The sequence below is a fragment of the Entamoeba nuttalli genome (genome assembly GCF_000257125.1).
Source record: "Entamoeba nuttalli P19 unplaced genomic scaffold asmbl_2206, whole genome shotgun sequence".
NCBI classification, from domain to species: domain Eukaryota; phylum Evosea; order Mastigamoebida; family Endamoebidae; genus Entamoeba; species Entamoeba nuttalli.
Genome location: NW_008575147.1, coordinates 22,525 through 35,299, shown reverse-complemented (window position 1 = coordinate 35,299; position 12,775 = coordinate 22,525). Strand labels below are relative to the sequence as shown.

General features: G+C 23.1%; 6 protein-coding genes across 6 annotated transcripts; 3 read left to right on the top strand and 3 right to left on the bottom strand.

Moving 5' to 3' along the window:
• Positions 1-477: 477 nt before the first annotated feature.
• On the top strand, positions 478-1,158 carry ENU1_014080 (hypothetical protein; the record flags this gene model as incomplete). Its single annotated transcript, XM_008856775.1, has 2 exons — positions 478-915; positions 970-1,158. 2 exons carry the CDS (start codon positions 478-480, stop codon positions 1,156-1,158), a joined length of 627 nt encoding a protein of 208 aa, XP_008854997.1.
• A 116-nt stretch (positions 1,159-1,274) lies between these two features.
• Positions 1,275-2,267, bottom strand: ENU1_014070 (hypothetical protein; the record flags this gene model as incomplete). The annotated part of the gene is made up of 1 exon (XM_008856774.1): positions 1,275-2,267. One exon carries the CDS (start codon positions 2,265-2,267, stop codon positions 1,275-1,277), a length of 993 nt encoding a protein of 330 aa, XP_008854996.1.
• A 475-nt stretch (positions 2,268-2,742) lies between these two features.
• ENU1_014060 (hypothetical protein) lies at positions 2,743-4,551 on the bottom strand (the record flags this gene model as incomplete). Its single annotated transcript, XM_008856773.1, has 1 exon — positions 2,743-4,551. One exon carries the CDS (start codon positions 4,549-4,551, stop codon positions 2,743-2,745), a length of 1,809 nt encoding a protein of 602 aa, XP_008854995.1.
• A 1,853-nt stretch (positions 4,552-6,404) lies between these two features.
• Positions 6,405-8,252, top strand: ENU1_014050 (hypothetical protein; the record flags this gene model as incomplete). Its single annotated transcript, XM_008856772.1, has 1 exon — positions 6,405-8,252. The coding sequence occupies one exon, from the start codon at positions 6,405-6,407 to the stop codon at positions 8,250-8,252; it is 1,848 nt and encodes a 615-aa protein (XP_008854994.1).
• Positions 8,253-8,346: 94 nt separating this feature from the next.
• Positions 8,347-9,372, top strand: ENU1_014040 (hypothetical protein; the record flags this gene model as incomplete). Its single annotated transcript, XM_008856771.1, has 1 exon — positions 8,347-9,372. One exon carries the CDS (start codon positions 8,347-8,349, stop codon positions 9,370-9,372), a length of 1,026 nt encoding a protein of 341 aa, XP_008854993.1.
• A 47-nt stretch (positions 9,373-9,419) lies between these two features.
• Positions 9,420-12,588, bottom strand: ENU1_014030 (hypothetical protein; the record flags this gene model as incomplete). Its single annotated transcript, XM_008856770.1, has 2 exons — positions 9,420-11,603; positions 11,653-12,588. The coding sequence occupies 2 exons, from the start codon at positions 12,586-12,588 to the stop codon at positions 9,420-9,422; spliced, it is 3,120 nt and encodes a 1,039-aa protein (XP_008854992.1).
• Positions 12,589-12,775: the final 187 nt, after the last annotated feature.

Below are 12,775 nucleotides of genomic sequence, written 5' to 3'. Positions count from 1 at the left end.
ATTTCATTTGAAATATTCACACCCAATGATTGTGTTTTTATTAAATAAAAGAACAATTATTAGATATATACATATTTAGATTTTCTTTATAGTGAAAAGAGTTTATTTCAGTTTCTTCAATACACTTTATTGGTGTAATAAAATTCATTTCAAAGACTCTCATATTAGAATATTTTTTTTTCTTCTAATGTACATCCAGAATTGAAAGTGTAAAACATTAAGTCTTTCATATTTTTGATTATTATTATTCAAGGATTAAGAAATTTCATTTATAATTTTAGTTTCTTTAATCTACTTAGAGACTCTTTGTGTATTAATCCATTTAATGATAATATTATAGGTATTATTTGTACATATATTAATTCTCTATTAATTCTTAGTTTTTCTTGTAGTGCTTTTCAGGGACAAATAATAAAATCCCAAAGAATGAAAATAAAAAATAAATAAAATCTATAAAAATGTTTAATTTAATTACGCATGGAAGAATTACCTTATTTTGATGAAGATATACAACCTCAAAAATTAAGAATTTGTGAGAAATGTGGCTTACATCCAAATATTTGTATATGCCAGTTAATTCCTAAAGAAAAAGAACATGATAACTATCCATACTTAATTATACTTCAAGATCCAAGAGAGGCAAAAGTAAAATTAAATACAGTAAAGTTAATTGACAAATATTTTAAACACGTTGAGATATATAAAAAAAACTTACCTATTGAACTTATTGATAAAATTCAACAAAAACCAAATGAGTTTGCTGTTTTATTTCCACGTAAAACAGCAAAAATAATTGATGATGGAAATGATATTTCATTTACACAACAATACAAATATATTATCATTATTGATGGTACTTGGGATCAAGCAAAGTCTATTTATAATAGAAATAAATTACTTCATCAATTAGATACTGTTTGTATTGTTTTTTTTATAAGAATTTTAGTTATAATAAAAATTTATTATTAGTTAATATTAAGTAATGGAAATAATTATTCTCAATACAATGAAATTAGAAAAGAGATTAGTGGTGGAATGTCTACTTTTGAAGCTACTATAACAACAATATCAATTATAATGAAAGAACCATCTATGATTATTGATAGAAATAATATAATGAAAAGATTTATAGAAATGAGAACAAAATATTATGAATAATAAATGAATATTATAGTTAAAAACCCTTTTATAGTTTTTTATATTTTAAAAGAAGAAAGAAGATGTTCAAATAAAATTGAATTAATTTCTTTTGTTTTAATCAAAATCAGATTAGATTACTTTGTTAATTCATCAAATTTATTGTAATCATCTTCTCCTTTTCCAAGTTTTCTTTTAATCATTGGCAAAAGAGCTAAAGTACCGAAGACAATAAGGACTATGAGTAAAGTAGTATCAGCAAGACAAATAATAACAATGAAAGCAATTTCACATCCTGTTTCAAGTGATTCAGAACCAGTAGTAACAGTTGGATCGAAACAATCAATGGTAGCCTCAGTTCCTTTTGGAACAGCAACTAACCACTGACCATCACATTGACTTACAACGTCATACTCTTTATTTTTAGCAGAAACAGAAACAGTCATTTTTTCTGGGAATCCTTTAGCGTTATATATTAATGGAATAGCAACTTCAGCCTTTTCATTTAATTGTTCTTCAGTAGCATCAACAATAAATTGAACATTATCTAAAGCAGAGAAACCAACATTTTCACGAGCATAAACATGTGAAAATGCATCAGAATCAAAGGAAACAGTAAAGACAGTATTAATAATAGCATAATTGGCTTCACTCAAATCCTTTTCACAGATGAAAGAAACAGATTCACTATTTGAACTAACAATTGTAGAATCAGAAATTGTACAAATACCAGCACATCTAAAGATAGTATTTCTAGTAGCAACAGTATTATTTTCTTCAACTTCTTGAGAACCAATTGTTATAGTTGATAAGTTAGCAAGTTTATATTGAATTCTTTGTGATTTTAAAATAACATTATTTGTTTTAAAAACGTCATTAACGTAAAGAGCAAAGGTAAGGTCATAAGCTCTTGTAATGAGCTTTCCAATTTGACCAGTTACATTAACAATTTCTCTAGATGGAGTATTGGTAAAGTCCATTTCACAATCATCTCCTTCACATGGGCACAAAGTATCACAATATCTTTCATAATAAACTGAACCATTTTGATAATTAGTATTATCACTGATATGTTCATCAAAAGTACATTTATTAGCTAAAGCAAGGGCAATGAAGAAAATGAGGAGCATCACTTACTTTTTAAGTTTTTTCGATTTTCTAGTTTAATTATTTTAGTTTTAATTAGTTTTTTTATTATAAATTATAGTTCTTTATTATTTAAACTAAAACCTTCCAAATATTCAAAAGAAGTTCATTATTCTTTTCGATTAAAATCTTTCTCTTTTCCATTGTTGGAAGAAAATTCCAGAATTCTATTCTAAGAACATTCAGGATTTCTTCTTTTTATTTTTATTAATTAAGCTATTATGTTTTAATTTTCCCGATTTAGTACATTAAATAAAAGTAATACATAAAAGATCTATTCAAAAGTAGTGAAATTGAGATATTCCATTTATTCTATTTTATTCATTAAGAACACTCCATTTTTTTCCTTTTTAAAAAAGATTGTTTTTTTCCTATTATATAGTAAAATCTTTTATTATTATAGTTCAATTGCTCAATCATTCAATTATTAATTTCTTTTTCATTTATATTATTTATAATTTATTCATCTCTATATATTTCTGATTTTTCATTTTCAAAGCTTATTGAACCATATGAATCACTTGTATTAAAATGTTCTTCACTTTCATTAGAAAAAATTGAATTTTCAGTAAATAATTTGTCAGTATTACAATCCATATAAATAATTGGTTTATTTGTTTTCATAAAAATGTTTTGTTTCAGGATTGAATGAAATGGATTGTCTAATTCTACCCAATCACAATCATACATTGAAAATTCATTAAGACATATATTTTGAGTGTTCATAAAAGAAACAGATGACTTTTCTAATTTAATTTCTTTAAGACATTGAGGAAGAGTGATAAACAAGTTACCAGAGTTAACAATATGAATAGTTGTTATTAAACCAGATGAAAGATCAATAATATTATTATATTGTAATGAATTAAATTTAAGTGATGTTAAAGTAGTTGGTAATTCAATAAATGTAAAACAACCATCAAGTTTTAAATTCACTAATTGAGTATATTGACTTAATTTACAAGGAAATTCTTGTGATGATGTAATAACCAATTTCTTAATAAATGGAGAACAATAAAGAGAAGGAGTACATTCTAATTTTAATTTAGTTAAACTACTTGGAAATTGAATGAGAGAAGTATTAATAAATCCATTAGTAGTTAATTCTTTAAGATTAGTGAGTTTAGAGAAATTAGTATAATCACCAACACTATGAATTTTTGTAAGTGTAGTTAAAGTATTAATATCATAATTCATTTTTGAGAAGAAAGTACATAAATATTGTAATTTTGGTGGATTAGAAAATGTAACGTTTGAATTATTTAATGAAAGCCAAGTAACAGAATTAGGTATTTTTCCAATATAATGAGAATGATTCATTATTAATTTTGATACATTAACTTGAGGAACAGAAATATCACCAACATAATAGATTGAGTTAGGATAAATTACTGATAACCAATTAATGTCATTTCTAATACTTTTAAAATGATTATAACTTGAAAAATCAATATAAACATGTTTATTATTAAAAATATTACAAAAGGATTTAAGAACAATATTTGAAGGTAAATAAGTATTAATAAAATTACTAATATCTGTTATGGTTTCTGGAAATACTATTTCATAATTACCAAAATAACTTACATAAATATTTGGATCCATTCCAACAATATATTGATAATTACAAAAAATTATTTCATTTGTATGTTTAGGAAGAATTAATTTATTTAATATCTTTGAATCTATTTGAGAACAATACAAAATAATTTTATTTATTTTACATTTTGAAATAATATTAATTATATTATTATTTACTATTTTATAATAATAAATACTAATAAATTTTAATGTTTTAATAGTATTTAATGTTGTAATAACTTCTTCATTTATTTCATTACAAATAATTTTTATTTTTATTAGTTTTATAAATTTATTTAAATTAAATAATTGAAAATTATTATTAATTGTTAATTCTATAATTTTATTTTCAATTTCACTTAATAATGATGGATTTGTACTTGATGTTATAATAATTTGTTTAAATTTTTTTTGAATATATTTTTTAAACATTATTAATAAATTTTCATCAATTCTAATTGTCTCTATTTGTGGAAATAATTTTAATTCTTTTTGAAATTCAATATTTCTTATTAATTTTTCTGCTTTAAAAATACTAGAAATATCTTGTGAAATATTTAATGGATTAACTTTTATCATAAGCATAACATCATAACACTTTTTGTTAATAAATCCAAACTTTTCATTTACTTGAAAATTTTGATTATATCGAATAACAATTGCTAAAAAACATTTCTCTAATTTCATTTTAAAACTATTTGGATTTTCAGTTTTTGTTTTATTTTAGTACTGTTTTTTTGTAAATATCTTCTTTTTTAAATTTTATGTGCTTTTAATGAAAAGGTTATTGAATTATTTATTTTGAACTTCTTTTATAAAACTTTATTGAACCAACAAAAAAACAATAACTCTCTTATCTCTTCTTTTTTTTTAATAACACTTACGTCATTAAACTCAAAATAATAATATAATATAACAAAAAGTTATTTTTATTGTTTTTTTTAGTACAATGAAATAAAATAAATAAAAACATTTCAACTTCATTATAATTGATATACATAATGGAATAATAAAACTCATGAATTGAATTAAATTATATTCTATTAGCTATATTTATTAGAACATTTTAGAAAATAATTAGAACATAATATTAGTTAGAATGTAAATTAATTTCTGAATAAGAATTTGATAGTATGAATTGGATTTATTTTGTTGGAATTACTTTAAATTAAAAATATATATCACTAGTTAATACTCCATATAATGTGTTACTTTAAAATGTTAAGAATTAAATTACTTTAATAAGAATAATTTTTATTATGGATTATTAGTACTTAATCAATACAAAATAATACCATTAATAAGATTATTTATCAAAACAAAATAAAGTATAACAAATAAGTTCAGTACGTTTATTTGTTAAAAGTTAAACAAACTTGATATATTTACTATATTATTATTTATCATTTTAAATAAACATATCTTTGTTTGAATTAAATGTTCATTAATAATATGGACAACTTCTTTTTCATTAAAAGAATTGGTAATGAATATATTAAAATATACCTTACCATTAACAGATAAATATTGTTTTAATAAGTAGAAGAATTTTAATGACATGTAATGAAGAGAAGAAAATATTATTTCAGAAGTTATATTGTTTGATATCTGTAAACAAATGTGTCTGTACTGTTCTTCATTTGACAGAAGAAATTGAAGTGTATCATCAACAATACATAGACAATTATATTAATAACTATTAACAGTCATTATCATAATAGGATCTATAGATACACCAATTATATTAAAAGTTCTATCTTTTGTATTTAATGTGTTAATTGATAGTATGAATATTCCAGTACCACTTCCAAGTAATAATTTATTCTTTCCAAGTCTTTTTTTGTGAAAGAAGTTCAATAACTTTTGCATTATACCCATAATTAAGAATGTTTACTGGAACATCAATTTGATTATTCTTTAACCAAATAATTGACTTGAATTAAAATTGATATTTCTTTTCTTTATAACTTCTGAGAAGTAAACATAAACTACACAAATACTGACATTAAATTTTGAAGGTTAGGTTATTGCCTTTTTACTCTTTTTATCATCCCAAAGACACTAACAAAAGTGAATTTAAAAACAATTCATTATATAACATATCACTGAAATTAAAAAATTAGTGTTAAATCGAACATCTTTATGAATTAAAAAATATAAGTCTATGTTGTTGTTTGAATTAGTATTTATTGACTAAAGGTATTATTGGTAGATGAATTAAATATGTTTTACATATTTTTGTAATTGTATGATAAGAAAGATAAACAATAGTATAGTATCTGATACTTGAAGTTTATATTCTTTCATCATCTATGACTCTTTATTGTTTAATTTTCGTAGGAAAAGATAAAGAAGAAGAAGGAAATGAGAAAATTAAAGATAATTTGATTCTTTTTTTGAAGTAATAGTTAATATATAGTAAAATATATTATAATTAATATACCATTAAATAACAAAAAAAAAGGAAATAAAAAGGGTTTAAATATAGAACTATTCATCAAAATATGAACTTAATAAATCAAAATTCTGTTTAACTGGTTATGTCAAAAAGTGAAAACTTTAAACCATTCAAATTAAATCAACAACAAAATATTAAAAAACCTTTATTTCATAGTAATTTTACAAGTAAATTGGTTCTTGGAAAAAAACCAATTACAATAAAAACACAAAATAATGATTTAAAAAAACCATTCACTATACATCCTAGAAACTTTATATCACATAAATCAAAAGAAGAAATTCATATTGATTCTTTCTCAATCGAAGAAGTTTCACAACATCAAAATGAAGAATATGATATTTCAATTGAGTCATATTCACAAAAAGAAGAAGAGCTCAAAAAGTATATGAAAGATGATGATGAAGAAATAACTCAACTATTAAGTCAGTCAGTATTTAAAAGAACATCAAAACCTTCTGATACTTCTCTTTCTTATGAAGAAAAAAATAATTTAACACAACCATCGAGTGATGATAGTTGGAAAACAGTTAGTGTTCAAAAATTCACTAAAGAATGTCCTCAAATTTATCATTTAGAAAATGTTAATACATCATCATCATTAAACAACCAAATAGAAGATAGTAAATTGAATTCAAGAGTTTTATTAAAAAATTTACAAATACCTATTGAACAAGAAAATAAACAAAATACATACGATTTATCAACAGAGTCTTTTAGTCCAAAAATAACAACAGAGTCATTTGGTTCATTATCATTAAAAGGTATAGAATCATTATTTACAAATAAAATATTAGAACCTAATATTTTAAATAATAATACTGTTTCTTTGGAAGAAAGCCAACATAAAGAAGAACAAAATAGTTCAATGACTATTGAAGAAAATACAAAAGATGAACATAATGAACTTGAATTAGAAGATGTAGTAAGACAAGTTGATAAATACAATGAAGTACAACAGAAAGAAATATTTATTGATGACAAACAAGATAAATGGGAAAGTATGGAAATTACTACTCATCAAGAACAAAAACAGGATGACCACTCTCTTTCTTCAGCAACGGAATTATCTCAAAGATGCTCTATGGAATGGGCTAAAGATGAGTATGAAGAGAATAAACTACAAGAAACAATTCAATCAATTAGAGATCTAAAGAGTGAATCACGTATAGATAATTTATCTGATACAAATAATATTCAAGTAACATTATTAAATAAAGAAGATATTTTAAAACAACGAGATGGGATATTATTCTATAAGAAGTTTAATTCAATTGAACATAGTTCACAAGTTGATAGTGACTTCAAATTTGGTAAACCTAGTAATAAAGAATGGAAAATAGTTACTTATAACAAAGAACCATTTATTATCAATAAAAGTAATTATTCTATTTATCTAGCAACATGTGGTAAATTAGTTTTTTTTGCTATTAAACCATCATCTCCTAATAAATGTCCATTAAAGGTAGAAATAGATGATTGTGTGTTTATTCATAATGACCCTCCTATCTATTTTATCAATGAATGTAATATTATTGATTCAATGTCATTAAATTCAGTTCCATTATCATTAAAACTAATGTATAGTCACCATATTAAAGAAGTCCAAATAATTGCAGAGAAAAAAATACCATGTCTTAATTCAATTGTAAATATTGACTGCGAATTTAATGAAACAATAATACTAAATTGTCAAATTGTACAACAACTCTCATTTAATATTCCAGACACTTTATTTGGAGAAGTAGCGGCAATAGTTAAAGAAGAAGGAAAGGGATATATTTTTATTTTTCCAAAAAATACATGGAGTTATGTTAATGAATATTGTTCAACAGAATCTAAAAGAATGAAAGGAATTTATATAAGAGACTTATATTTAAATTTATCTACAAGTGCAGTACCAATATATAGATTTCAATGTTTAATTTAATACGTTAATTATATGATAGTCATTGACATTCTTCATTAATAAACCTCAAAAAAAAAATTTAAGAAAAAAAGAACTTAAAAAATTTATAAAATAAATGCAAATTGGAATTGATGAAAATGATCCTAATATTCTTCATTTTAATGTTGAAATTGAAGGTGGAAAAACTTGTGATTTAAAGTATAGAATTGGTGACAATGTGTTTACAGCAGCACAAGATTTTTTAATACAAAATAACTTACCACAACATCATCTAGACACTGTCGCTCATTTCATTACAGAAAATACACAAGGACTTAAACCACAAACAACTATTTTACCTGCTTTACAAAGAAAAAAATTCCCTATTAAAAATTATGAAAAATTACAAGAATTACTTAGAGTTGGATGTCGTACTGATAATGAACTTATTGCAATTGCTACAATGGCTCAATTCATTAAATCTGGAAAAGGATTTCATTTAACAATTGAAATGAAAACAGCTATTGCTATTTTACTTGATTATGCTCTTCAAAACCATGAAATATTACCACCACTTTTTGATCTTTTTGGAGGATTATGTCTTAAATGCCTTGATTCTGTTAAATATTTTGAAACTATTTCTGCTTATTCTCAACTTTTTGGTGTTGTTTCTTCAATGATAGATAATGGCACAATCACAATGCCTATTAAAATCATGTTTATCAAATTTTTAGCAAATAGTTTCATTACTACTCCACCTGAAATGTATATGAATATGGTTTATTCAACATATGGTAAATTATTACCTTTTCTGCTTAATGAAATGACTCTTGCTGTAACTAATAATAATTTAAATATGCAAGGAGCTATTGCTGGTGTAGTTTTAAATTTATCAATAAGTGCAATTAATTCAAGTATTGCTGGAATGCTTGCAGATGGGTTATATGAATTAGCATCACAACTTTATGTTATTTCTAATGATGAAACAATTAGAGCAATTCTTTTACTTTCTATTGGTAATTTCATTAAACAAGATGTACTTGCTAGAAATGAATTTATAAAGAAAGAAGAATTAATAACAAGTATTAAAGCTTCACAAGATCAAAACATTCAAGCAATATGGAAAGAGATAAATGAATTGATCTATGGAGTAAGTAATTGAATTTTAACTAGTAAAATAAGATTTAAATTTCACAGTCAATTATATTATTACTTCTCAAATGTTTGTTGTAATAAAGCAACAAGATCTTTAAATGAATTTATTTTGTTAATAGAATAGGATTGAATGAATTGAGAGATTAAGGGTTGGTCATTTCTTCTATCTGAAGCAAGTTGAAGAATAGATTTATGATAATTCAGTCGAAGTTCAAATGATTTTGATCTTGTTTCAAGATCTGATTCAGTGTTATACATAATAAGAGTAATATAATATCTATTATCTACTGCTTCTATTAAATTAAAGTCATAAAGATGTTTAAATTTATCTCTACATAAAGAAGATGTACAAAATGTAATTAATGGCTCAAAGTCATTAACTATTTTAATTGTAAGTGGAGTTGGTTTTTTACACATCAATGCCATAACATTTTTTGCATCAATAAAATTACCACTTTTAAATGGGTTAGAGAACCTAATATTAAAGTAACGAGTTAAACAATCATTGTGTTGACTTTGAGTTAAAGTTGTTAAGAAAGGAACATCATTATTAATAACTGAAGGAATTTTTAAGAAAAGGTCAGGTCGAATAATAATTTTATAACACCTTGCTTCTTGAGTTTTTGTTGGATTAATAAAAACAAATTCAATCATCAATAAGAGATGAATCAGTGATAATAATATTTTCATATATTTTTCCGCTTCAGATATTTTAAATTGAATTGGAATTTGTTTTAATGTATCTCTAAAGACTTCCATAGGGAATTTTTTCTTTCCAATAGTATCTAACCAACGAGAAAAGAATGACATAGTTTTTTCTTCTAATTTAGTATTAAAAGAAAATATCATAACAAAATTTTGTTGAGTTACTTTTTCATTTTCGGTATTAACAAAAATTGTTACAGAAGTAAACTCAGTAATAGATATTGAAACACATGATGTATTAATTGAAGAAAATAATTTTATTAACCCATCAAAATATAATACAAATGATGAAAGACTATTTTGAATACATCCACAATCTTTTAATAATACAGTTTTTCTATTTGATATTTCATTATCTGGTGAATCAATAAAATCAAATTTTATTAATTCATTTAAATGTTGATATTTTTTATCGAGACTAACAGTAAATTGAACAGAATCAAATGTTTCTGATTCAAAACAAATATAAAATCCATTAAATGATATTGTATTTTCATTGAAATATTCGACTTTATCAATAACTTTATTTACAAATGATATTAAATGAATAAATTTAATCAATCTTTTAACATTTCTTTGAACATCTTTTTCTACATCACATTTTGGAACAGATAATTTCATTTTTTTATCAATTAATTGAAATCCTTCTCCACCTTTAAATTTGTTTAAAATATTAATTGAACAATTATTTAATTCAACTATCATAACAAAATTCCTTTCTTCTGGTGGTTGTTCTACAATAACAACAAATGGTAAATTTCTATTTAAAAGAATAAATCCAGTTTTATTTTTTAGAGATGTAACAAGTGTTGATCCTGTTGTAGATATTCCATTAAAAATATCTTTAAAACATTCTAAATAAATCTTTGTTGAATATTTAGTGTATGACTCTTGACAAAAAACTGTTATTTTCTCAACACATTTCATTGAACTAATGTTATTATTAAACACCTCTTTTGAGCATGAACAATAATTAACACTTTTCCCTTTAAATCCAACACAAATTAAATTTTCTTCAGGTGTTTTAGAAATAATAAAACATAAATATCTATTCTCTGATACCTGAATTTTAAATGGTAACCCAGAACATTCTTTATAATTTTGATCTTGTGTATCAATACATTTTGGCCTTAATATTTCTCCTTTAATTTGTTTAAAGTTATTTGTATGATCAGCAATTAATTTTAATGTATCTTCATTTAATATTTCTAAATGCATTTTTTTAAAGAATATCTTTGCTACTATAAATGTTTGTAAATAATGTGCATGTATATAAAGATCTTCAAATAAATAATTACTTTTATCAATATTTGTCGTTGAAAATAAATCAGAATAATAATTTAATAATTTTTGAGAAATATAAGGTGATATTAAATTTATTTTACCTGTAAATGGAGATACAGTAATAGTATTTACTACTGGTTCTTTTGTTTGTCCATTTTTAGATAATTGTTCATTAATCTTTTTCTCATATATTATAGCACTTTCTTTTGAAACTAAAGATAATTGTTCTTCTAATGAAGAATTAAGATTCTATAAATTAGTATGAATATAATTACTTAAATAAATGAAAAAAACAAACAAAGAGTGCTGAAGGTAAATTAGGACTATGATTTATTTCAATTGATGTTGTTAAATTATTTAATCGATATTCTAAACAATAACTATTATTCCAATAAAATATTTGTAAAACACGATCATTATTAATAATAACAATCTTTGATGTTATATGAGGATAAAGAAGTCTTAAAGAAGGTGATTGACTTTCTCGAAATAATGCATCAAAATATTTATTTTTTGAAATAATTATTAATTGATCAATTAATGTTTGGATTGGATTTAATGAATATTCTGGTTGAGTTCTTAAATTCCGATTATGTAAATTAATAGTTTCATCTGATGCAACAGTTTCATTAGGTGTATAAAAATTTAAATGAACAATTTTCCATTTTAATGAATCATTATTAAACAACGCATCTAAATTTGTTATTGTTAACCAAACATTAAACGAATTTCTCACATATAAATATAACATTCCACCAATAACATTAATACTATTACAATCAATAGTATTATGATTTATATAATAATATTTCCATATCCTTCTTTCAATGAGTGTATTAATTTTATTGAAATTAGGTAGACAGACTGGAATGGATGGAAGAGGGTATGTAGCTTCAAGAAGAACTTGAAGTGCAATAGAAATTTCAGGAATTCTTTTTCTCATTAACACATCGTGTTTTGCATTACAAACCATTTTTTTTACCGTTGTATGTAATTGAATAATTGACTGTTGACAAGTCCAATTAAAATTATCAATGTCATGAAGAACAGGATTTCGTCCTAACCACCGTGTCAAAACAAGTAATTTTCCAAGTGTATGAATTCCACATTCTAATACTTGAATTATTTCATCTCGTTCTCCAGAATTAATTCCTTTAGAAATATTATGTGTTAAAGAAGCAATGGTATTTTTAATGATTGTAATGAGTGATCCTGTTTGTATAGTAACTTCCATTGACTGAATATTTAAGTTGTTCTTCTTTTTTATCTTTTTAAATTAAAAAACATTTTTATTAATAATATTTTGTTATATATATCATTATTTATTATTTTAAATTAATTTGTTTTTATTGTATTTTTTTTGTTATTAAAAAAAGAAGAATATTCCGAATAAAATTTTCTCTATGTAGTACAATTTTAAA